General features: G+C 43.6%; 4 protein-coding genes across 7 annotated transcripts; 2 read left to right on the forward strand and 2 right to left on the reverse strand.

Moving 5' to 3' along the window:
- Positions 1-10: 10 nt before the first annotated feature.
- On the forward strand, positions 11-2,396 carry MRPL40 (mitochondrial ribosomal protein L40). Of its 2 annotated transcripts, XM_085238644.1 has the most exons (4): positions 11-170; positions 431-514; positions 1,413-1,568; positions 1,903-2,396. In XM_085238644.1, exons 1-4 carry the CDS (start codon positions 145-147, stop codon positions 2,210-2,212), a joined length of 576 nt encoding a protein of 191 aa, XP_085094770.1. In that variant the 5' UTR covers positions 11-144; the 3' UTR covers positions 2,213-2,396. The 2 variants fall into 2 exon arrangements, with proteins under 2 accessions (XP_085094770.1, XP_085094771.1); XM_085238645.1 differs by lacking the exons at positions 11-170; positions 431-514 and adding an exon at positions 575-874.
- A 278-nt stretch (positions 2,397-2,674) lies between these two features.
- Positions 2,675-3,788, reverse strand: C17H22orf39 (chromosome 17 C22orf39 homolog). Its single transcript, XM_085238649.1, has 3 exons — positions 3,594-3,788; positions 3,346-3,513; positions 2,675-3,221 (listed from the first exon to the last, which is right to left on the reverse strand). The coding sequence occupies exons 1-3, from the start codon at positions 3,615-3,617 to the stop codon at positions 3,096-3,098; spliced, it is 318 nt and encodes a 105-aa protein (XP_085094775.1). The 5' UTR covers positions 3,618-3,788; the 3' UTR covers positions 2,675-3,095.
- Positions 3,789-3,865: 77 nt separating this feature from the next.
- Positions 3,866-10,060, reverse strand: UFD1 (ubiquitin recognition factor in ER associated degradation 1). The gene is made up of 12 exons (XM_085238643.1): positions 9,777-10,060; positions 9,519-9,651; positions 9,135-9,167; positions 8,162-8,283; positions 7,701-7,831; positions 7,226-7,298; positions 6,474-6,542; positions 5,865-5,930; positions 5,529-5,576; positions 5,091-5,179; positions 4,922-5,003; positions 3,866-4,514 (listed from the first exon to the last, which is right to left on the reverse strand). The coding sequence occupies exons 1-12, from the start codon at positions 9,897-9,899 to the stop codon at positions 4,440-4,442; spliced, it is 1,044 nt and encodes a 347-aa protein (XP_085094769.1). The 5' UTR covers positions 9,900-10,060; the 3' UTR covers positions 3,866-4,439.
- Positions 10,061-10,140: 80 nt separating this feature from the next.
- Positions 10,141-22,631, forward strand: CDC45 (cell division cycle 45). Of its 3 annotated transcripts, none has more exons than XM_085238641.1 (19): positions 10,141-10,377; positions 11,335-11,394; positions 11,668-11,760; positions 12,191-12,328; positions 12,845-12,988; positions 14,145-14,200; positions 14,668-14,716; positions 15,423-15,484; positions 15,803-15,853; positions 16,625-16,744; positions 17,122-17,253; positions 17,653-17,751; positions 18,011-18,172; positions 18,367-18,505; positions 18,889-18,972; positions 19,167-19,285; positions 19,577-19,653; positions 20,424-20,490; positions 21,645-22,631. In XM_085238641.1, the coding sequence occupies exons 1-18, from the start codon at positions 10,327-10,329 to the stop codon at positions 20,486-20,488; spliced, it is 1,701 nt and encodes a 566-aa protein (XP_085094767.1). In that variant the 5' UTR covers positions 10,141-10,326; the 3' UTR covers positions 20,489-20,490; positions 21,645-22,631. The 3 variants fall into 3 exon arrangements, with proteins under 3 accessions (XP_085094767.1, XP_085094766.1, XP_085094768.1); XM_085238640.1 differs by having other exon boundaries at positions 21,611-22,630; XM_085238642.1 differs by lacking the exons at positions 19,577-19,653; positions 20,424-20,490; positions 21,645-22,631 and having other exon boundaries at positions 19,106-19,234.
- Positions 22,632-23,658: the final 1,027 nt, after the last annotated feature.

Below are 23,658 nucleotides of genomic sequence, written 5' to 3' on the forward strand. Positions count from 1 at the left end.
CTGCCGGCCGGGAGGTACCGGCGGCGGCCGCGGGGCGGCCCCGGGAGGCGTTCGGGGCTGCGGAGGCGCGGCCCGCGCGCAGGGCGGGGCGTTTGCGGCCCGGAGCGGAGCCGTGGGAGCGCGGCCCGGCAGCTGCACGCAGCCATGCTGGCGGCCGCGCGGGGGCTCAGGTAGGACGCGGAGCGGCCCGGGGCGGCGGGGTGAGGCTCCGGGCTCAGCCCTTCCCGCTGAGCGGCGCGGGGCGGGGGGTCCCGTCCCGTCCCGTCCCCGTTTCGGCTTCTTTCCTCCGAACGGGCCGCGGCGAAAGGGCGGCTGCGCGAACTCCTCGGCCGCGGTTCCCAAACGCCGCCGTGATCCGTCACCGCGGCTCGGCACTGCTGGCTCCCGCGGCCGGCCCGGCCTCCCTCACGCTGTGCCTTTTCTCCCGCAGCTCCCGGCTGCCCCGCCTGGCCCCGTGCCGCGGCAGCCACTGGGACACGGCCGTACTGGCCGGGACGGCGTCGCTGCCCGCGAGGTGAGCGCGGCGCCCTGCTGGCGCCTTACGGACCCGTCGCCGAACGTCGCGTCTCGTTTTGTTTTGATGTAATTCGGCTTAAAGCATCCTGCCAGCCAGCAGCTGCCCTCGGAGAGGCCGCTTCGCATCGGGAAGGTTCTTTATGCACGTGTGCAGCCCTGTTGTGGTCACTGGAGCACCAAAGTGGGAACTGGGAGTGCTTTTGCTCCAGTATGAGTTTGTGGGTGGCCAGTAAATTACTGGCTGCTCTATGGACGCTCAGAGTTCCCATCTGCGTGGCAGAAAGGACAATCATAGAATCGTAGAAAGGTGTGGGTTGGAAGGGACCGCAAGGATCACGAAGCTCCAGCCCCCCTGCCGGTAACCTGTGGGCCCTCTGTGAGGGTTGGGTTCTCTGTCTTTGCGGAGCGTGGCACACGCTGTCTTGCATACAGCAGTTGGTGTGGTAGGCACAACAGCAGAGAAATACTTGCTCCCTGAATTTGCTTCCAAATGTGGAAGTGTTAGAAGGATGTGTAAAACCACCCTCTGACCTCCTGAATGTGAGGTGACAGGAATGCTTGTAGCTAAACACGTTACCTGCTCTGCTGCGAGCTGAGCTAGCAGGAGCCAATCCCAGTTCAATCTCAGTGGAATTTCCTCAAGTCGGAAATGCTGCGCTGTAGCACGGATCTTACGGTTGGGCTTCTCAGGCAGGTATGGCTCTGTCTGTAGAAAATCTCTCAGCCCCTGCTGCTGTCAACTACTTTGATTTACTTGAGTAAAGGTAATGGCTGGAACTTCTATTAAGGACCACGTTAAGCAATGGGAAATAACAGTTCTTAGGAACATTAAGTGGATGTTAGATTGGATTCAGTGAGAGTGATTATGTGATTCATGTAATTATTTATCTTGCTAGAGCACAACCAAAGAAAAAAAAGAAAGTGGATCCAAAGAGAGAGCAAGCACAGAAGGATCGTGTGAAAAAGAAGATTAAAAAGTTGGAAAAAGCTGCTCCAGAACTGATTCCCATTGAGGATTTTCAAACCCCACTGAAGTTTTCAGATAGCAACAGGTAAGTAAGACTGCCTGTCACCTTGAGCTTCCATTCGTGGTGCAAACACACTTCTACTTCTTTTTCCACCCTGTAGTGCAGTGCCAGCCTCTGTATGAGGTGCTGCTGAGAAAAATGTGGAAAGTAAATATAATTTGTTTCTGCTAAAAACCTGAAACACAGTCATGCGAATGTGCTGTTGGAATGCCTGTGGAAAGCCTCCAAGACAGGCACGGTGTGACAGAAATATATTCTGAGTTTTCTTAGATGTATGGTGAGTGGTGGTGGTTGGTTTTTTTTGCTTTTCGGGTTGCGGGCACTTTCCCTATTACAGTGTCACACTCCTCCCCATCAGGGTGCGAAGCCTTCCTCCTCTCTCATTTGAGGAAACCGAAAGAAGAATTTTACTTATGAAAAAGTGGTCTCTGTATAAGCAGCAACAAGACAAGGCCGAGAAGGAAGCAATTCGGAGCCTCGTAGAAGCTCAGCAAGAGGCACTAAAAGAACTGCGCCTGGAATCTGAGGAGCTGTACCAGGCAGCAGTCAGACGGGACGAGAAGCTGTTCCCCTTTGAGAGAGACGGACCTGATTATACGCCAGCACTTCCTGGTTATGATCCTCCTGAAGGAAAGTGCATCGATATCACCAAAGTGTACACGCAGTGATGCGGTTCGTTGTTCACCTGGCATAAGCTGCTCGGCCGACTGAAGAACGGAGTGAGAGCTACTGGTTCCTTTGCATGTTCAAACACAGTAGGTGTGTGACTGTAAAAACAAATGAGTAGAAAATCCTTTAAGTGTATTTGATTTTTTTAAAACTGACAGGCTATGTAATAAAACATCCAGCAGAGCTGTGTCTCATCTCTCCATGTGCTCCTGAGGAGTGTTGGTTTTGCTCTTAAAATGCGAGGGAGAAACGTTGCAGCCATCACATGAGACCAGCAGAGAGGCAGTAGCTGACTCATCACTGCCTTTCTTTGCTTCAGATTTCAGTGCTTTTTAATATAACAGAGGGAAAAGCGATGGAAAACTTTTCCCTTGACAAAGGGAAAAATAGCTTCTTTATTACCCGGTAAAGAACGCAGTAAACCTCTGGTAGCGTTTGCCCGAAGCAAAAACAGATCTCACTCCGGTCATTTAAACCTTTATTTTCGTAGTAAATAGTTAGAAGGAACGCACACTGCTTTGAAGAGCTGCTCTCCAGCAACGGCCGCACTCCAGTCCGCAGCGCCATCCCGGCGCCGAGGAGCTCTCACACGGCAGGGCCGAACCAGCGATGCTTTCCGAACGCACTGTGCCGGCCCCGTGCCGGCGGGATGCGGTCCCAGCCCGGTTCCACGTCCCCAGCCGGCGGTGCGCCGTGCAGTGCCGCGCCGTGCTGTACAGCGCCGTGCCGAACGCCCGCACGGACCCGAATCAAACTCAGCGCCTGACTTCGTACCACAGCGGGTGTTTGTTATTAAGTTTTCTGACCGGAACTGAAGTGCGCGCGGGCAGCGGCGCGGGGCGGAGCTGCGGCAGTGACGGCAGAGCCCCGCGGGCAGCGCCGCTACTTGGCCGCGCCGTGCTGCAGCGGGCGGTGCCAGTCGGGCGGCGGGCTGCTCCGCAGCGCCCACACCGCGCCGTGCTTCTTCCGCTCCAGGACCCGCGCTCGTTCGCTCTCACACAGCGCCTCCTGAAACACACGCGATCGCTGTGCCGACCCCGGCGCCGCAGGCAGCCCAGCCCAGCCCAGCCCCTCCCTTCCCGTCCCCTCCCCTCCCCTCTCCTCTCCTCCCCGCCCTCAGACCCGGCGGTACCCGCGCGGCGGCGGCGCGGTCCTTCTCCCAGGCGCGGCAGGCGGCGTAGTCGTCGCGCCACCGGCCGCAGGCGGGCAGCTCTCCGTGCGCGTAGTAGTGGTGGAAGGCGTGCCGCAGCCCTCGGCAGTGCTTCCACTCCCACCAGTAGTCCTCGCACGGCCGCGGAGGCTGCGGACAGAGGGGGCGCTGAGGGGAAAAGAGCCGCGAGGCCGAGGAGAGCCGCCCGCACCCACCGCCCCCCCGCTCACCCGCCAGCTCTCAGCGTCGGCCATGCCGTCCCCGCCACGCGTCCCTCTCGGGCCTCCGCCGCCAATCGCCGCCGCGCTTACAGGAGCGCCCCGCGCGCCCGGCCAATGGCACGGGACGGCACAAAGCCGCCGTCGCGTCGCCGCGCCCCTCGGTTAATGGCCGCCCTGGGGCTGCGTGCTGAGCACGTGACCCCGCCGCGGCCCCGCCCCCCTCAGCCCGACCGCTGCCCGTCCCCCCGTCCCCCCAGAAAGCAGCACTCCGGCACAGCACGTCGGTTAGTTAGCAACTTTTACTCCAGGTTTTAAGCCACGACTGAGGAAGGAGCGCAGCTTTGTTTATTACTGAGATCCCACCTCCCGTGCCTGAGATGAGGCGGCTGTCTCCCCCCAGATTGCTGCAAGAGGTTCTCTAGTTATTACGGAGGCATGTCACTAATTACAAAGAGCATCAGAACCTGAGTTCCTTGGGCTGCATCACATCCCAGCACCTGGAGCTAAGATCACCCCACACCCCACACGCAGGGCTGCACCACAGCACAAAGCTCACCTGCACGGTGCCTACACGGAGGGGAAAGTACCAAGCACAAAGCACCAGGAGAGAGGAGGGCAGGCCGTTTGCTAAGAGCTGCTTTTGCTTCTCACACTTACCCAGGACACATTTCCCCCCTTTGCAATGCATAGGACAAAAATCCCTAGAACTCAAAGAATTCTTACAACTTAGTTTTCAAGTGAAAATCAACTCCGTCTGACAGCGCAGCGTTCTTGTGTTGCAACTGCAATAACTAACATCCAATATGCTGCAATTCTTATTTTATTTTCCTCCTGGCAGAATGAGGGTCCCACACCTCAGGGCTTCCTTCCCTTCTTGCGCAGGGACTGGCCCTCCCCTGAGAAGGCAATGAACCGGCTTCCAGCTTCATCCTGGATGCAGAGGAAAAAAAGGCATCACCTCTCTGCTCACCGCTTGAGAAGGATGAAAGCTGAGCAATTATTATAAATACTCCATCAGAGTGGAAAAGACCATCCATCTTTCACATCCTTAATCTACATAATTATTGCTTGCTTTCCAACAATAAAACACTAGCACTTCTACGACGCACCATCTGCAACAAGTGTTCACTAGCTTATTCAACTTGCATCAGTGCAATCAATCTCATATCAGCAAGCAAGGACAGAGGAGGCTGACTTAATCTAAAGCAAACTCACTAATACATCTTCGTAACATAAGTGTTCTGGGAAGAATTGCGTATGGAGAGAGGAAACACACATGGACAACGGTTTGAACCTTCTAGTTCTGTGCACAAATGGCAGCACCCAACTTTACTGACCTCTTCCACTTTCTTAACCAGCGGACGCGAGTTTCTAATGAACGTGATTCTACCAATCTTGAAGTCATAGTTGGGTATTCCCCTGGAAAAGAGGCATAAATACATTAAAGAAGAAACACTGCTCTCAATCACCGATCCTTCACTTGCTGACAACCGAAAGAACACATACCTTCGAATGTCTCCTGGTTTAATTGGTGACGGGCTGGGCTCAACACCTTTCTTCTTGCCATCCAACCTGTTCCCAGAGCCAGAGAATGCCTGTGTATACAGATGTGAGCTTTAATTTAATAGTACCTTGTATTTGAAAGCACAGGGATATTGCCTTATGCTAAAAACAAACAAATAAACACTACCAAAAAGCCTTCTATAATCTTTTGTTTGATTCAGAATGTTTTTTTTTGTACATGTAGTAAGCTGATAAACCCTGGTTGTAGGGGTATGTTTCAGCTATTTGTTTTTAGACTAGCACATTAAGGACGAGTCATACTGTCACTGGTTGTAAACACCACAAAACATCTGCAAGCAGCTGCTGGTTAATGACAACCACACCCCAACCCTCTCTCACCATTTCACAACATTCAGAAAAGAGCAGAAAGAGAGGACTTACACGGAATCCTACGTCGCTCACATAACCACTGTGGTCTGCTTCAACATCCTGGCAGACAAAAAATGAGGTACTTCATGGTGTTCATGTTGTGATAAGCAAAATAAATGTAAACTGCTCCAAAAACTTCTGACCAAACAAAGCCTTAGAAAAATCCATTTCCAAAAGCTAACAGCTGTTAAACAACCATCTCCTGAGTAACTCAAGCAAAAGCATCAGGTCAGTAAGTTTTAGATTTAAGTTGTTTCAGGAAAAAAATATATATTGGTACACACTGCTCCCTCACAATGGAGGCAGATTACTAGGGAACGCATTTTGCAAAACAGAAGCTTAACTTACTGTGGTCTCTTCATGTTGAGCACTTCTTTCTGGTTCTTTGTACCCCAAAGGAGCATCAAAATCCACCTATTGACATAGGGTAAAGAAGCACAAGTATTTCTCTTTTAATCGTAAGCTTTATACTACTATTCCTCAGAACTCCACAAGCTACCGTTCCAACCTTAATCTAGAAATCACAAGGAAAAACCGAGGCTTTAATCTTAAATATATACATATACATATATACTTAACAAATAAAATTCAGAACAACAAAAAGACTAAGCCTCCCCAGGGATGAATCTTAGCACGTAACTGAAACAGATCAGTAAAACAGAACTCAGTGCCATTGGAGATTTAATCAAGATAAGGTTGTTAAATAGGACTCTTCAGATTATAAAACATGTTGAATCTAAATATAACATCCCATGCACCAAAGTCACCTGATGCCACATAAGTGTAGCACACGAGCAGAGATGTGGTTACAGAGGTACACAGGTGCTCTTCAAGGAGTCGCCCTCCCTATCCCGTCTGTTGCTACCTCTCCTAGTGCCCAGTGCTAGCCATATGAGATACCCTCTCCTTTTGCAAAGGCACAGTAAAACCAGACTTCCCACAGTAGTTGTAACTTACGTTCATATCACATTCTATGATGGACACAGCTTTATCTGGCTTGGTCTCCATTACCCGAAGCTCATAGATCTGAAACAGTTTTGAATATTTTAAGATTGCACATCTTACAGTGGATGCATTTTATCTTACGTGTAAGAAAACCATAGCTAAATCCTTCCCTTCAGAAGCCTTCAAACAAACTGAAATGCTGTCTAGGCTAAGGACTGGATACTTCAGAGTCTCTAAAAAACACAACAACAAAGATTTTTATTGAAGATGCTACATATATGCACTAGAGAACCTACCTAGACTCTATCGTGCTGCACTCTTACTGTACCTTCATCTGCACTTCTGAAATTAAATTCTGTATTCAGAATAATTTTTTCTCATGATTTGTAAGAACATCAACAGTATTCTTACCCCAACTCATGGGTGAAAAGATGACTGAACTGACCTCTTTCTTTCTCCAACAGCAAATGACTGCAAAATCTACCATTTGTGATTATTTGCCAATATTGTACAGCTCTATGCTGATTATTTAGGCATCAAGAATTGTGCTTAGTCTACAATCCCAAATGATCAATGTGTGTGCTACCAAAAGCTTCACCTACTAACTCAGATAGATATAGATATAGATATATCATAAGATGTAGTCAAAGTATTTATGCGGCCACAATACTAAGCTATGGAGTACTTTACATGGAACTGAATTTGTTTCACCAGATTGATGGTATATAAATGAAACCTACGTTGGATGGTGCTGCATACTGTACCTTTTCATTGTAGTTGATGGCAATAACATCTCCAGTAGTTAGACAAGCAAAGTTTCTCAATGCATTTTCTAATCTTTGGAGTATGTTAAGATTTATTTTTCCAGTGAAACATCAAAGCTTTACAGTTACTATGCTATGAAACTCTGATCTTTGTTCTCTCAAACAAAGTTTCAAAAGTTATCAGAAGACTGCCTTTTAATGAACATTAAAGTATACAAATCCTTCTGTAGATATTCTTCTGTAGGACACTTTTAAACTCAGGGAACTTTCAGCCAAGGCTCATGCTTATTTATACCTCAGGATGCATTTTGTGTCAACATTCTGCAACATAAGCTCTTTTTTCTTGTTTATTTTTCAGAAATGGCAGTAGTGCTACCTACTACCAGAAAAGCATGAGCTGTGCTCAAAAAGATAGCTCTGCATCATTACAATTTGGGAGTAAACTTTTCTTCCCTGCTCATCAATGAAAGGATACACAGCTTTGGGGTTGGTGATGTCGAGAAAATCTGGACTCTGTGGCTGAAATTTTGAGTAAGTGGCAACTTGAAGATTAACACTCTCCACTTGTACCAGGCCTCCCTCTTCCAGCAGCAAGTTTTGCATCATCTGTGAGAATGAAAACAAAGATACAAATCACTACATTAACACAGTCAAAGTTTTTAATTCTCTTCTGTTTGCCAAAGCCGCCTTCCCTGAAATGCATCAGACTCCTGCGTTTTAATTTCAGGAAGAAAACAGGTGCATCCTAAGAAACATCCTGCTTTGTTTTGGTTAAACTCATACTGAGAGAAACCTGAGCTGTGACTGAAAGCTGCTTTAGGATCACGACTAGCAAAGACAGGCAATTTCAGGAAACATTACATCTCTTTAATATTATCCTGGCAGCTCCTTAATCCTGCTCTTCGGGTTCTGACAGCTCAGCATAAGACAACTCACCCAGTGTGGTAGGTAACATATGCCCTCATCAGCCACGAATTCAAGCACTCCACAGTGCGTCATTCGGTCTGAATTTTTATTGGTCAGCTTAAACAGCATTGGATAAGTAATATTAAGTCGGCCTGGAGAGAGAGGAGAAAAAAAAAACAGCACAGTTCTGAAGCTTTCACAGATTGAACATTTGCAAAAACATGAGCCATGATATAGGAGAGGATTTCCCTCACATCATTATTTCAGCTTCTCAAAACAACAAATCAGGAGAGCATGGAGATACATGAGTGCTGTACTGCCATTGCACTTTGAGCTTAAATGCCTCAGTTTACACCAAGATCTGGGATTAGCAATTGCATCACCCCGAGCTCAGAGATGAGCAGGCACTGGGTATTATTTTAGTACAGGAATTTATTATTGTTACACCCTTCTGCTATTATCAGTTAGCTCCTACCTAATTAATATCATCACCTCTTGCCTGTTTTAAAGATAAATCTTGACATAATAATTTCTTTGAGAATAAGTAAAGACTACAATTCAGAGGGTGAAAAAAAGGCTTGAATTAAGGAGCCCAATAAGCAGCCTCAGCTCTTTCAATGTTCATTTTCACATTTTCTTTTTGAAGACAGAATTTCCTCAGACAACAGCACCCAGAACCAACAGGCAGAGATAAGAAATCGTTGGCTGACCATTCTAACAGAGTTACCAGCATATATACCATAAATACCAGCTCACATCTCGAGCAGCCCAACGCCTCAGCTGTGTGTTTGTACACAGCCACAGGCAGCCCGCTGCCAGCCTGGCTTCTCACCTGCACAAAACCTCACAGCTACACCTTCTAATGAACTTATCTCATGTTCTTTAGTTGATCAGGACTAAATAGACATCCAAGCTGCCATGCTATTTGGTAATGTATCTGCTCACGTATTTCTGCTCTTTTCCTTTCATAACGCTGTTAGTCCAGAACCAAACATTCACTTACTGAGTTGATCCAAAGCAGAAGGTGGCATAATTACTGCAGATACAAAAAAGAAAGCAAGATCAGGAAAATTATGACTGTACAAACAAAACAACGTAATTTCAACATCACCAGGGTTACATTTGTTCCGAAAACTCGCACAGATTCATTTCTGAGCAAGAAATCACGCAGGATCAGTCACGGGTCGCCGCGCCGTCACGGACGTGCCCGAACCCGGCGGCTCACGGCCCGGCCCGGCTCGGCTCGCGTTCCCCGCCCTCGTCCCGCAGCACGGACGGCTTTTTCCCAGCTGCTCCGCGCAGCCCCGGCCGTGACCGCGGCCCAGCGCCCGGCCCGCCCCGCCGCCCAACCCGGACGGGCTACGAGTCAAAGAAAACAGGCACATACTCTTCCCGCCTTTCTCCACATCTGACCTGTCATTAGGCCCGGCCAGCATGGACACCGAGAAGCAGCGGTACTGCGTGGAGAAGCGGTTCTGGAAGACGCGGGGGATGGGATGGTCGAACATGTTGAAGGAGAACTGCGGGAGAAAACAACCGCGTCAGTGGCGCCGCGGCCCGGGCAGCGTCACGGCCCCGAGCTCCGCCGCCCCCTGCGGCGCTCCCTCCGCAGTGCCCCGCCGCCCCCCGGGCCTCAGGGCCTCACCATGGCGGCGGCGCGACGCGGGGCGCGGTGTGGCTGCCGCTGCTGCTGCTGCTGAGGGCGGGCGCGGCCGCTCCGCCGCAGGACACCGCTCCACCGCCCCCGGCACCGCCCCCCGGCCGCCATCTTGGGTGAGGGCAGAAGCTCGGAGGTGACGCCGGCCGTTGAGGCCGTTGCGGTGGCGGTTTCTGACGGCTCAGCCCGTTCGTCGCCACCGAGCGCCGAGGTGGCCCGCTTCCCGTTCGTTCTCCGCGCGTTTTCGCGGCAAGTAAGCAAACCGCCCCCAACAAAGATGGCGACAACGGCAACGGAGCCTGGCACGGTGCTTCCGTCCGAGCCGGGCCCGCTGCGATTGGCCCGCCTTGCTATCGCGTCTCTCTTTTGCCAATCCCATCGGCGAACACCCGGATGACAGCTCACCCAATCCGCGCCCCGAAGTGATGACGGCTGCTTTTCCATCGGCCAATAGGAAGCGGCACCGCTTTGGCGCCCACTTTGAGCGAGGGCGGCCCGCGGCCGCCGCCGTTCCCTCAGCGCTCTCCTCGCCGCCGCCATGTTCGTCACCGACTGCCGCCGGGAGTTCTACGACGTGATCGTTAGCCAGGTGTGGGCGGCGCGGCGCGGCGTCGGGCGGAGCCGCGTCTCCCCGTGCCGCTGTCCGGGGCCGCCTCGCGGAATGCCCAGCTCGGTCGGCGGTAGGGCTGAGGCGGCCGCCCCGCTCGCCCCGAGGCCGCGGGGGGAATGGCGGGCTGCGCTCGGGAGACAGGCGGGCCGCGCTGAGGGTGTGGGTCCGCCGGGAGCGGTGTGCTGCAGCGTGCGCTTCGGGCGCGCTGCGCTCAGTGCAGTGCCGGTTTGCCGCGTTTCTGCTGGTCTTTTGTTTAACAGAGGCATCCCTACATTCTCTTTTTTTTTAATTATTATTATTTACCTTTTTAAAGTATCTTTTTAAGCACCGTAACTCTGCACGCCCGTTAACCCCCCGCCCCGCAGCGAGCCCTGCCGCCCGCTCTCCTCGAAGCTCGGTTTTGCTCTGCGGCCCGAAGCGGAAGGCTTTCCTCGGCCGCCCCGCCGCGTTCTGCCCGCGGAACTGTCACAGACTGTGCGATGGAAAGCGTTTGTCCCAGCTGCTCCGGCTTTGAGAAGAACCCTCGCACAAAAACAAAGCGGAAGATAAGCTGACCGGATGTGGGCTGCGTTCCTCGGCCCCGTTTTTGCCCCAGACTTTCTTTGTCGGATCCCGTTCCGGGTGCTGAGAGCTGTGGCCGCACACCGCCCGGCTCCGACCCAGGGGCTGCGCAGCTGCGGCTGCAACGGGCCAAGGCCGCTTTTGGCTGTGATCTCACCACGTGAAGTGGGGCTGCTCGTTGTTCGCGTTTACTGGGATCCAAATCGTTTCTTTTGTTGCAGTGCCTCTTTAGAATCCAGTCCTGTTCCGTGCTTATAGTGATTTCTGCCTAAATTTCTCCCTTTCTCATCCCACAGTCACACACTTCATATACCAGCTCACCGAATTTGTCCCCTTCCTTAACATATTAATGCTGTTGCTCTGTTATTTTTTCAGCGAGTTCTTCTTCTTGTGGCCTCAGACGTTGATGCATTATGTGCTTGTAAAATACTCCAAGTAAGTGTTTGTTCGTTACCTCTACAGGCTAACACAAGAAAATGTCACTGGGATTCTTAGAATGGGTTTGAACTCAGAAAAGGATAAAAGTTTAAACTGATTTTGTGAATCACAACATGGACACTCAGTAAGCCATACTCCCAGATTTGATGTCAAGTTGTCAGCTTGGATGTCTTCAAGACACAGATTTCTATGAAATAGAGTTATAGCACAATGCAGTAATGTAGAAGGGATGTTTCCCGCCGTAGCTGACAGCTGTTTGCTTCGTTTCAGGCTTTGTTTCAATGTGATCATGTGCAATATACGCTAGTGCCTGTGTCTGGATGGCAAGAACTTGAAACTGCCTTTCTTGAGCATAAAGATCAGGTAAAAAGAAAAGTTGCAGCTCTTTGTATATAGACACATATTTCTGTCCTTTCCCCAACTTAAAATGTCAGCTCTTAATGTAATTATATTATTTCTTATCTCAACACAGTAGTTAAGTTTTAATATACTGCTTCCAAACGTGTCAAGGTCTTCTTTATTATTATTTTGATATCAGTTCATTTCTGATTGATTCAACTTCAGCATGCACACACTTTAGGATGTGAAAGGTGGTGGTATTGGGTGTCCAATGTCCTAAGTAAGTAGGGTCTGCTGTTCTGCACATTTTTTCCTTCTTTGGGTCAGCTAATGCCAGGAAGTAAATGTTGGTTTGGCAGTGGTGAGAGCTTTGGGAGTTTTGTGTAGGTGTTTACAGTTTTTCACGTTTCCCACTAATTAAAATTAAACGTGTTTGTTTTGGTTTTGTTTGCAGTTCAAATATTTTGTTTTTATTAATTGTGGTGCCAATGTTGACCTGTTGGAGATCTTGCAGCCTGAAGAAGACACTTATTTTTTTGTGTGTGATAGCCACAGACCTATCAATATAGTCAATGTTTACAATGAGACACAGGTAAGCTGAGCTTTTCTTACAGCTTGTATTGTAACAAACTGTTTCTGTTCTGTGGGCTGGGAGGGTGCCTCAGTGCTTTTCTGTGTTTTGCAGAACTGCTAGCAGTCAGGAAATGAACATTACTGCTGCAGACATCCATTGATATTGTTAGATCAGAAAAAAAACTGTTTTGAGTTATAAAAACTTACACTGCTAGTGCTGTGATAGCTGTCAGTAGTAAGCACCTAGATCTATTTCTGCACCTCACACTGGTACAAATCAGAAGATAAGCATCCCACGGTGTGTAACAGCCACAAATAGTTCTTCCATGCAATGCTCTGACTATGATTTTATTGTTGAAGAAGAATGCAGTTTGTGTTGAATAAATAAGCACGATCTTCACAAAAACACAAGTACTGCTTTTTAATGCCAGGAATGGATAAAATGAGGTTTTTGTTTCACTTTTGAAGTATCTGAAGCTTTCTCATTTGTTGTTTGAAATGTTACCTTGCTGAAACATCTTTTTATTCTTGCTAGATTAAGCTGTTAGTTAAGCAAGATGATGATCTTGATGTTCCTGCTTATGATGATATCTTCAGAGATGAAGAGGATGAAGAAGAGGACTCAGAGAATGAAAGTGATGGCTCAGAACCTTCAGATAAGCGCAGACGTTTTGAAGAGGTTCATTTCTCATGCTTCATTTTCTAAAAAAAGGAAAATAAAGCAGTTATTCTAAGTCCTCAGAGCAGATAAGTGACGGCAATAACATATAAAAATTGGTATAAAATTAAGTGTACGAGTAAAAAATAATTACTACGACTAGAGTTTGGCTTGCACAGATTGTTTATTTGATCTGCACTGAAATATTTTTTGCTTATCAAAATGTGTTAAAACTGATTATGTATGTAACTGTCCTCATGTAATTGCTTAACCGAGGAGATTTCTCTTTGGTATGTGCTCTGGGTTTTTGAGTTCACCAAAACAACCAATTTAGATATAAACTATTTTTTATGTATTTTGAAATAATTGTTTGAGAAGATAGAAGCTCACAAACAGTTTAGAAATATATTTTGTCTGCCTTTGGGGCAGTAAGCTAACACAAGTATTTTCTGGTATAGGCATGAACAAGTCAATTTGGTGTGTTTTATTTGTAGCATGTTACATGTTTCTATCAAGCAGGGAGGCAAAGGCACAAAGCTAGCAGCATTGATCCTACTGGATGTAAAAACATTCTCAGACTTTGTATAGATGGTTGTTCTACTGGTTGGTTTTATTAACATCATACATTATACACTTCTTCCTACTAATACTTACTCAGGAAGAACCAATACTAGAAAATGAAAGACAAATTGCAACCAGCGTGTGCAAAAGCTACTTTTGAATCTGTGAAGTATTGCACAGATAATACACAAATATTATAGATATTAGATAGATAATGCACAAATAATATAGATCTTCTTGATCTAAGTTTTGAAGATGATGATGCTTTTTAGAGAGCGTAAATAGACACCAAGTTCCTCAGTTCCAAGCTTGATTAATGCTCTTTATTTTTCATCAGTGTCATTTTTATGCTATAAAATGGTAAGATGCAGTGTTGGTAGTATTGAAATTGCTTTTATCTATGTAGATTAGCTAAATCAGTGCCAGCATAGGAAGATGACATGACTTTAAGTATCTTCCTAGGAAAAAGTTTAGTGATAATTCTTTTTCCCATTAAATGTCATAAATAGAAATAATTCCTCTTTTGATGAAGATTTAGTCACTTAACTAACTGGGTAAGTGCTAATTATATTAGAGTGAGTTTTTTTAGCATTTTAATGTCCCAATTAATTTGCAGGAGGTAATAGAGAGAACAATGAAAAGGCGACAAAGGCGAGAGTGGGAGGCACGCAGGTGAGCCTCAGGTTTTCTCTGTGTTGTGTACATCCAACGTTTTCTTTGCACGTTTTGGTACTGCAGTACTTTGCAGTGTGCTTTAGCTTTAACTTCTACAGAAAATGGAGAGATGTATTTATATATGCAAAAAACTAAAAAGTTTATGTGGATGATAATTGGAAGTAATTGTTATAAATAAGAAGAGCAAAAGGTGCAGAGCTGCACTGTTAAGCAGCACTATTAGCTTGTCTATCTTAGAACAAAATTTGAAGCTCTTTCTTTGTAATCTCAGTATTTTTAAATGAAATGATCAGGAAAAGAAAGAAACAGAATTTGAGGAATCAAGAATCTAATATTTTTTTTTTCCAAATTTATATTTTTCTTATCACTAAAATGAAATGAAATTATTTCACAGCTCAGGTTTATATTTTGAATTGGATAAGTCTGGTTTTCCACTTAGTCAGAGTTATTTTTTCCTCTTTTAGACGTGAAATTCTTTTTGATTACGAGCAATATGAATACCACGGGACCTCAGTAAGTATCAGCTCATTCTCCACAAAATTACAAGGTGCCAGAGTAATTCTGATATTGGATATTACCCAATCACCTTAATATAATTTGTAAATGACTAATAATACTTCACATAATTGTCTTTATCCTATATGGTACGGCGAGTAACGGATAAACAAGTAGTGTGACTTAGTAGTTTAAAGTTTTGCGGCTGTGTACATCTGTTTTTCCTGTTAATGAATTAGAGATGTCCCAGAAACATCCCAGTAGCTGGGAAGGTAATGCCAGCTGTGTGGTAGTGTGTAATACAGTGTTAGCAGTGGGAGGAAAAAGTTGGAACAGAACTACTGACATTCTTGTTGCTTGATATCTTTAATGTCAGTACAGAAAAACTAACAGTGGATTTTTATTTTTATTTTTATTTTGGTAGAAGTGCCTCTATGCACAAGAATACTTCTGTGAAAAGACTTAAAGATGTGGGAAGCTTGTTTGCCTTTCTAAGTTTTGAACGTGTCAGAATATTTCAGATGTTCCAAATGGAATGCAGACGTGCAGAGCTTCATAAAATACTTTTCTGTTTACTTGATGTTTTAAAGTAAGATGCTGGCGGATTGTCACACACAAGCGTGACTTGTAGAGTGTTAAGGGGCAAATCTAAGTTTTCTGGTTGCATAGTAAAGTGAGAGCTTTCTGTTCATTTACCCCCTCTTTTTGCTTTCCTTTCTTGTAGTCTGCGATGGTGATGTTTGATCTGGCGTGGATAATGTCTAAAGATTTGAATGACATGTTGTGGTATGTTTCTGTTACCACTTCTTGTAAAGGCTGGAAAATAATTGCACAGTAAAAAGATGCAAGATTTTCCCAAGCTGTGATTTCAGCATGAGATACCAGCTTATTTCCTACGTGAACGTCTGTCTTGTCTTGGAGCACCCAGCTGCATAAACGGATTAGAAATAACAGCATATAACCTTGTTGCTGACTTCTATGCACAGCAGATGAATAGTGTTTCTGACTTGTTTGTTACATACTTAAATATTTAAATACAATACACCTTCCAGGACTTTTTTTTTTTATTTTTAACTTTTTGTTTGCTTGTTTTCCCAATTTCAGGTGGGCTATTGTTGGCCTAACAGATCAGTGGGTCCAAGATAAAATTACCCAGTAAGAAAGCTTTTTTCCTTTTTTTTTTTTTTGTTTTTGTTTTTGAGCAACTAATTTAAGCAATTAATATAAGATCATGAAATGTGGGAATTTAATGTTGCTTAACTATGAAAAATGGCATTAAATATCTTTATGATTAAAAGTAATGCCTTATAAAAACAGGAATATACTTCAGAGAAACTCTTTTCTACTATTTAGAATTTGTAAACTTATTTGGCTTCTATAACATTGTGAAAAATAAGATCTAATGAAGAAATAACTTTCTAATGAAGGAATGGCGTTCACTAGTAGCTTGTATCAGTGTGAGTGATGCAGTCTTTTCTTTGAAGGGGACAAATCTGTATGTTCTGTAGACTCCTGCTTCCTTTCCTATTTTACTTGACAAGTTCCAATTTTTCCTTTCTCAACCCACTCCTTTCCTACGAGATACCTTCAGGATTCCAGAAGTACACATACAAACCTTACATCTGATATTCTATTTTTACTAATACACTGTTCTCTGTACCAAGATGAATGTAATAAGGATTTGATTCATTGCTCTGTCTCTCTGAGTGGGTTTTATTTTAGCCTTAATTGCCTGGGTGTGTAGCTGAGTATTGAGAGACTATTACTTAGCAAGTCGTTTTTCTGAGATGTGCCTGTGGTTTTCTGTGCTGCTTTCTGATGAACGTGTGATCTTCAGGAAGCATTTTGTGTTCTGCTGTTTAAATATAATGATACAAAGGAAGACAGCCAAGTGACTCTTTTTTTTTATTTTTTTTTTTTTTTAAGAATGAAGTATGTGACTGATATTGGAATCCTGCAGCGCCACGTGTCTCGCCATAACCACCGCAATGAGGATGAGGAAAATTCCCTGTCCATTGACTGCATGCGAATAGCATTTGAATACGAGTATCCTTGCCTCAACTCTGGTGAAGTCAAACTCTGCCTACTTGATGCACCCCAGCTGAGTTTATATCAAGGGAAAAAAATCCCAAGCTGCTTTCCTGCTGAGAACAGAACTAGAGTAAAAAGAAAACGTGAACAGCCTGTTGAACATGAGTCTCTTTCAGTATCTCACACAGCTTCACTTCAGCCCTACCCTACAGATTTAGTTAGATGTCAGAGTTCCTTGTCTTGTGGTGTTACTTCTACCTACGTCCTTTCACAAAGGTTAGACACACAATGTATAAGGGCAATTGAGGCACCTGCTAGTTAGAGTTCTCTAACTGTCTGTAATTCCAAAGAACATATGTGCTTATAATTATTTTTCTATAATTCCTGTTCAGTCTGCGCCTGGCACTTTATCAGCACTGGTCTCTGTATGAAAGTCTCTGTAATACTTCATATACCTCTGCTAACCTTAAGCTCTGGTCAGTACAAGGACAGAAGCGGCTGCAGGAGTTTTTGGCTGACATGGGGTGAGTTTTTAAAATTTGGTTCTCAATTAAGGGATCATTTTTTCACTGGATTATATAAAATTATTCAGACCGAGTCAAGTTGTTTAAGCTTACAGGTAGTCAGTATGTTGTTTTCTAATTGTTGACTGTAGGGCTCTGAGTTGGTTGTAGAGTCTCTGAGTTGAGCTGTGCAACTGTGCCTTACTGTATGAAGAATAATTCAACTCTGTGCCTTTACTGAACAGTCGATTTGGAAGCGACTCGTGCATTCTTATGCCTGCTCTTCAGTGACTAGAGGAAAACAAGCTCAGTCAGACTTTGCTTGCTAAACTACCAGATCTTAATGCCTTATGAAAGCAAGGTAGAATATTTGTTTCTTTGGGGTTTTTATCTGTTGGTGATTTTTCCTTCTGTTTTCAGTTTGCCTCTGAAGCAAGTGAAGCAGAAATTTAATTCCATGGACATTTCTTTGAAAGAAAATCTTCGGGAAATGATTGAAGAATCTGCAAATAAGTTTGGGTAAATTGTTTTAAATATAAGTAATTTATCTGAAAATATTTTTCAATTAAATTCAGATGTTTTTATATGAAGTGGATGGAATGTCTCCTTCAAAAAAAAAAAAGAAGATACGGAATTTGTATTGATAAAGTAATATTAGACTCTTTGCAAACGTTAGAATGAAATTAATCTTCATGTTCTTAACGTTAACACACCAAGGAGATAATGTTATTGATGTTGATCAGCTGAAAACATTGACTATTTTTATCTCGTTTTACAGAATGAGGGATTTAAGAGTTCAGACCTTCAGCATTCACTTTGGCTTTAAGAACAAGTTCTTAGCAAGTGATATAGTTTATGCCACAGCCTCTCTCATGGAGAGCATAGAGAAAGAGGGGCCTGAAACAACTAATTTCATTAAAGCTTTGGACAGTCTCTCCAGGTACAAAAAATTCTCATTGTTCTTTTACAATTTTATTTAGGGAATGTGGGTTAAATATCTAAAAGATGCATTGATGCTTCATAAGAGATAAAAGAAAAATTGAAGAAAATATCCACAGGGATTTAGAAATGTCCCACTTATGCATGGAAAAGCTTTACGTTTTTACATAAAGGCATTTGTTTTGTCTTTTGCAGAGGTAACCTGGACAAACTGCACCAAGGGCTGGACCTAGCCAAAAAGCAGTTACGTGCCATTCAGCAGACAGTAGCCAGCTGCATTTGCACCAACCTTGTTATTTCCCAAGGGCCTTTTCTTTATTGCTCTCTCATGGAGGTCAGAATTCTGTTTTTCTATTTTTCATATTTCAGTGTCATATTTTGTCTTTCTCTGATTTGAATAACACTGTTTTCCTAACTGTTGGCTCAATAATAATGATGCCAACAGAAAGTCAGAAAGGCTCTGTCTATATTATACTGACCTCTCATGGGTCGGTATTGACATCTGCTCTGTAAATCACAAAGAAAGAATCAGATTTCTCAAAGGAGGGAGCTTGGTCACCAAGCAAAGTAGGAGATGGCAAATTCCTTTACCATCATGGTTCTTAGTGTACTTTGAACGATGCAAAGCTTTTAGCTGTGTCAGTAGATACCAAAATTTACATCAATGAATGGAACAATCATCTCGTGTTGTAATTGAAATAATTCTTGTTTTCCTAGGGTACGCCAGATGTGAAACTGTTTTCTAAACCAGTATCTCTGTGCCTGCTTAGTAAATACTTGCTCAAATCCTTTGTTTGCTCTGTAAGTAAATCAGATTTAATGTAACTTTTGGCCCACCTGGTGGTTATTGTTCTGCTGGATACTTACAGTTAACAACTAAAATGTTTTCATATCATCTTAAAAGTTTTTCTGTTGATTGTTTGGATAATTCTAGCACCTTTATGAATTCTGTTCCTGGGAAACTTCCTAGCACAAAGAACCTTTCTGATTTCCAGACAAAAAACAAGCGCTGCAAATTACTGCCACTGGTAATGGCTGCACCAATGGATGTTGAACAGGGAACTGTGATCATGGTGGGGATTCCTCCAGAAACAGAAAGCTCTGACAAAAAGAAGTAAGAATGTTGTTTGTAAGGCATCCATATGCTTTTCCTGTCTCTGAAACAACTACATCTTTCCTGTACCTACTTAACACTGTATGTATTAACTTGACCTGCATCCTTCTTAAAAGATGCTTTTGCTTATGGTATACATGAGGTACTTAAGAGGACATACGTGTTCCCCACCTTCCTTGCACATTTTTTTCCTCCATCTTAACTATTAATGTATTTATCTTAAAAGAAAGCCATGTCTCTTAGTGGATGATATCTTCTAATACGTGACTAACTTGGTATTTCATCTTGCAGCTTTTTTGGAAGAGCATTTGAGAAAGCTGCTGACAGCACCAATTCCAGGACTTTACACAACCATTTTGACATGTCCAGTGAGTAATGCCATCTTTCATTTCACATAATTCATTCACCTTTATTCCTTTAGGGGTCAGTGTTCACACAGACTCCATCAAGCACAGTGAGTGTAGACCATTTATTGACTCATTTCTGTATGTCTTAAATGCAAACATCGAGTGTGCATTTATGTTAACACTATTCCTGTGTCTAGTATAAATACAAACTGCATCTTAGTTTGCTGATCTTTTTTTCTTATCTGTTTTTTAAGTCTTGTCTGGTACAGAAGTTAAGCTATGTAGCAGGGGCTTGCTTATCATTTTGGGACAGTCTAAAGATTGCACAGCGTAACGATTTTCATATATATACTTCATATACCATCTATGAGGATATCTGTGAGAATTTTTGTATTTAGCAGCCAAGCCACGTATGGTATTGGTGTTACAAGCTTTATTCCATATTGACTCTTTAAAAAGCAAGATATTTATGCAGGAGATTTTCCCAGCTTTGTGTGCTTTTAAAGGAGGCGGTTTGTAACTCTACACACTTTGATTATGTTTGCACGTTGAACATAAAACAAACTCCTATGTTTAAAACTTAGTGGCTGTATCCTGTAGTGAGCGCCTAGAATTGTGAGTTTGCTGGAATAAACAATGCATGTTGCATTTTGCCCAAACAAATAGTTTCTCTTTTTCTTTCTTAAGGCTGGTTAGGAATATAAATAAGTATACTAGGAATGCATTCTTTGTATGACACCTGACATATCTTCAGTTATTTGCATCATATAATGAAGTATTTTGTATTTTAGTAATTGAATTGAAAACAGAAGACAGGAGCAAATTTCTGGATGCGCTCATATCTCTCTTGTCCTAATGGTAAGACAGTGCAAAAAGGATTAATTCAGAAATTTATTACAGTTCAAGTCAGTTACCAAATGACATTCATGTATTATCTGTAGAATGTTCCAACAAAATGCAGCAATTTCCAGTGAAAACATAAATAGTGAAGGTAAGGGTTTCTTACAGAGACGATTGTTTTTCTTGGAGAAGAGGCAGGCGATGCATGAAAAGATTTGTTTTTTTTCTTTTGAGACATTTAAATTTCATAATTTCTGAGGTTTTCATTATTCTAGCTGTTTGTGGCTTTTCAGTTTCATTTGTAGAAGGAGCAGCTTTTTATGTTATGAAAGGAAATGGAGGTGGTATTTTTACTACAATAATAATTGTGATTGGCAGTCCATTACTGACTTTTTTTCTACTTTCAGTTAGGATAGCTTGCTTGAGCTCAGGGCAGAATCTTGGTCATGGGAGTGCCATTCTTGGCTTTGAAGTTAAAGTGGTTTGTTATTTGTTTGGGGCTTGTTGGTTTTGTTTGTTTGCTTTTCTTTACTATGTTCGAGTTATACCTTACGTTAGTGTGTAGTTTTTATCTGGACTTAAGATTTTATTTGTAGTTGTGACTTTTTGCTTTGCACTTGTTCAAAGTCTGTCTTAAAGCTATTCTAGGACAAGACAAATTTTACTGCGTACTTGATGAGACTAGAATTTGTTGCAACTTTTCCAAATACTTAATGTTTTTCAGTTGTGAACCATTTTCATTGGTTTGTGCTGATTCCACAGGGATGGGCTTCTTAGACATTAAACTGTTTTGTGACATTTGCTCAGGACAGCCTGTAAGATTGCTAAAACTATCTAAAGTACCTCCTGATTCCTTCATATCTAGATAGAGGTTTGATCTTCAGAATTAACTGTGGGATTAATTCACACGTGATCTTTATGCTGCATGTATAAAAACAAGGGAGTAAGGTGAAGCCTTTGACAAGAGTGTGTGAGTGTACGTTCACAGGCCTAGCCAAATGGAAATTAGCCTATTGGATATTAAGACTGTAATTTCCTTCTGTTCACTCAGAAGTTAGAAACAGTCAATAACTGCAGTTGTTTGTGAGATAGCATTGCCATTTCTCCCCCTATTTGTTTCTCTATGCTTTGACTGCAGATTGTTTCAGATTGTCTTCTGCCCTGTTATGCAGTGGTGCTTTTTGGTTCCTTGAGCTGGAAGCTGAGGATCAGATGCTCTGAAGTTGTTTCAGATGTTCCAGACTTCACAGTGCTGCAATTATGTCATCTTGCTTCATCTGAAATGTTCCGATACAGGCCCGGACTTTTGGTTTTGTGCTAAGAGGCTGAAGGATCTCAAAGCTGAGCACGCAGATACTGGATACTGCTTCTTTGTAAGGACTCAGTCCTTGGAAAGGCAGAATGCCTCAAACAGCAGAATTTGTACATGGCACTTCTGTCAAACCTGCTTTTATGAGTAGATGTGCTCCTTTGGTATTGAGTGTGGGCTAACAACAAAAATAGGTTTTAACTAAGTTCCATATTTAAATGTTCTTTTAAAACTACCTTGAATGTTTTAAAATCATTTTTAAAATAACTTCTTGAAAACTTGTAATGAAAATCTTTTTAGGTGCTGTCAGGTTGAAGCCTTGTACTTTGGTTGAAATAGCTGTTTTGTGAGGCAAGTTTTAAGATTTTAGGGATTTAAAATCCATGTACTAAGAAACTGCCAGTTACCAGAGACAATCCATGGAATTTCAGTGCCAGCAGAGCGTTCTTAGTCATGCGTAGTGATGCTGTATTGTCACTTGTAGACTAGCTTTGGCAACGATTTTCCTGGGAAGAATCTAAAACAGTATGATAACTGTGTGGGCTGTAGTGTTGTAACTGTCAGCCTACATCTCTTCAGCTCCATAACAGAGGTCCCATTTCATTTTAGTTGCTGTACATTGGTGGATATGTATATGTTGGGAATTTTTCTTCCTGCAACGTTTGCTTGAATTCTGTATGACCTCAATATTTTCAATGTATTATAATGGATATGTATAGAGTATATATCATTACATTGTACTTGGTACAGACTTTTATTACAAGTTAATTTAATACCACCTGTGATCTAGATGTAGCCAGTGGAAAATGAATTAAACGACATATTTTTATCCAAACAGAAGTAGTTCTTTAATGCTGTCTTTTTACCTGAACAGTCAAACCTTTGTGCCAGCTTGTGATAATGGAAAGTTGTGCTTCGTAAGTTTTAGTGCTGTGCGTTTGATGCATGGCACAGTTCTGTGACTGATGGCCATCTTAGCAAATTATTACCACTGTTTTCTTATTTGAGGTTTTGTTATTGCTGATTTGTTTTCTCTACTATCATTACGAGTTGTGTGTGAATCCCTTCCTCTTACCTTACCAATTCTCATTTGCTGTTGCATTCCCCCCTCTCTCTCTTGGAGCTTTGTTATATTCTGCTTCATTCCCCTGTCAGGGCATGTTTGTTTCCTGCAGCATTTTCCTGCCATCTGATAATTAGGTGTTATCAGAATGAATAAAGAAAGAGGGTGTGTGTGTGTGTGTGTGTTGTGTGTGTGTGTTAGTAGGCAGCTGTTGTGCACTGAGAAATGCACAAGTGTTCAGGCAGACTGGCCCTTCAGTATAAGCACATTGTGTTGTGCTGGGAGGATGAGAAATGGGAGCTAGTTATAATGCTGAGACGTGTGGTTAAACTGGCAGGTTCTTTCACCTCCAGCCAGGGTAGTGTCCATACTTGAAGTTGTGGATGTATTAAATGGGGCAGAAGCTTCCCTTGTGCCTTCTTTATTGATTGTTGGGTTATTTCCTGCTTTTGGTTTTTAGGGTTCTAGCTTTCCTAAGGTTGTTTTAGAATTGATCAGCTGTTGAACTGATCCGGAGACCGTCAAATGTGGCCCAAAATTGGTCAGGAATACTGAATGCTATGTAAAAAGGAAATAGGTACATCTGTGTGGAAATCAGAATATGTCAATAGATAAAAAGTCTGCATGTTAGCATTTTGGAATACGTGTCAGACACTTCTTACATAGCTCATTCTGTGCTGTAGAATTTGTAAATGAACGTGTTAATGCTGTTTGCTTAGAGAATCACTGTACAGGAAGGTCCAACCTTCTGAAGCCCCCCTTGTGCCCACAGAAAAGCAGCCCCGTTCAGCAGCGAGGCGGAGCGAATGGCTCA

Source organism: Meleagris gallopavo, chromosome 17 (genome assembly GCF_905368555.1).
Source record: "Meleagris gallopavo chromosome 17, MGAL_WU_HG_1.1, whole genome shotgun sequence".
Taxonomy (NCBI): Eukaryota; Metazoa; Chordata; class Aves; order Galliformes; family Phasianidae; genus Meleagris; species Meleagris gallopavo.

Excerpts from the sequence above, each read along its gene's own strand:
- MRPL40 (XM_085238644.1), top strand. The coding sequence starts at position 145 with ATGCTGGCGGCCGCGCGGGGGCTCAG. Across the intron at positions 171-430 it reads GCGGCCGCGCGGGGGCTCAG|CTCCCGGCTGCCCCGCCTGG; the intron begins GTAGGACGCGGA and ends TTTCTCCCGCAG. Across the intron at positions 515-1,412 it reads ACGGCGTCGCTGCCCGCGAG|AGCACAACCAAAGAAAAAAA; the intron begins GTGAGCGCGGCG and ends TTATCTTGCTAG.
- C17H22orf39 (XM_085238649.1), bottom strand. The coding sequence starts at position 3,617 with ATGGCCGACGCTGAGAGCTGGCGG. Across the intron at positions 3,514-3,593 it reads CCGACGCTGAGAGCTGGCGG|CCTCCGCGGCCGTGCGAGGA; the intron begins GTGAGCGGGGGG and ends CTCTGTCCGCAG. Across the intron at positions 3,222-3,345 it reads ACCGCGCCGCCGCCGCGCGG|GAGGCGCTGTGTGAGAGCGA; the intron begins GTACCGCCGGGT and ends CGTGTGTTTCAG.
- UFD1 (XM_085238643.1), bottom strand. The coding sequence starts at position 9,899 with ATGGCGGCCGGGGGGCGGTGCCGGGGGCGGTGGAGCGGTGTCCTGCGG. Across the intron at positions 9,652-9,776 it reads CGCGTCGCGCCGCCGCCATG|TTCTCCTTCAACATGTTCGA; the intron begins GTGAGGCCCTGA and ends TTTCTCCCGCAG. Across the intron at positions 4,515-4,921 it reads TGGTTAAGAAAGTGGAAGAG|GATGAAGCTGGAAGCCGGTT; the intron begins GTCAGTAAAGTT and ends CTCTGCATCCAG.
- CDC45 (XM_085238641.1), top strand. The coding sequence starts at position 10,327 with ATGTTCGTCACCGACTGCCGCCGGGAGTTCTACGACGTGATCGTTAGC. Across the intron at positions 17,254-17,652 it reads GAGTTTTTGGCTGACATGGG|TTTGCCTCTGAAGCAAGTGA; the intron begins GTGAGTTTTTAA and ends TTCTGTTTTCAG. Across the intron at positions 19,286-19,576 it reads GAAAGCTCTGACAAAAAGAA|CTTTTTTGGAAGAGCATTTG; the intron begins GTAAGAATGTTG and ends TTCATCTTGCAG.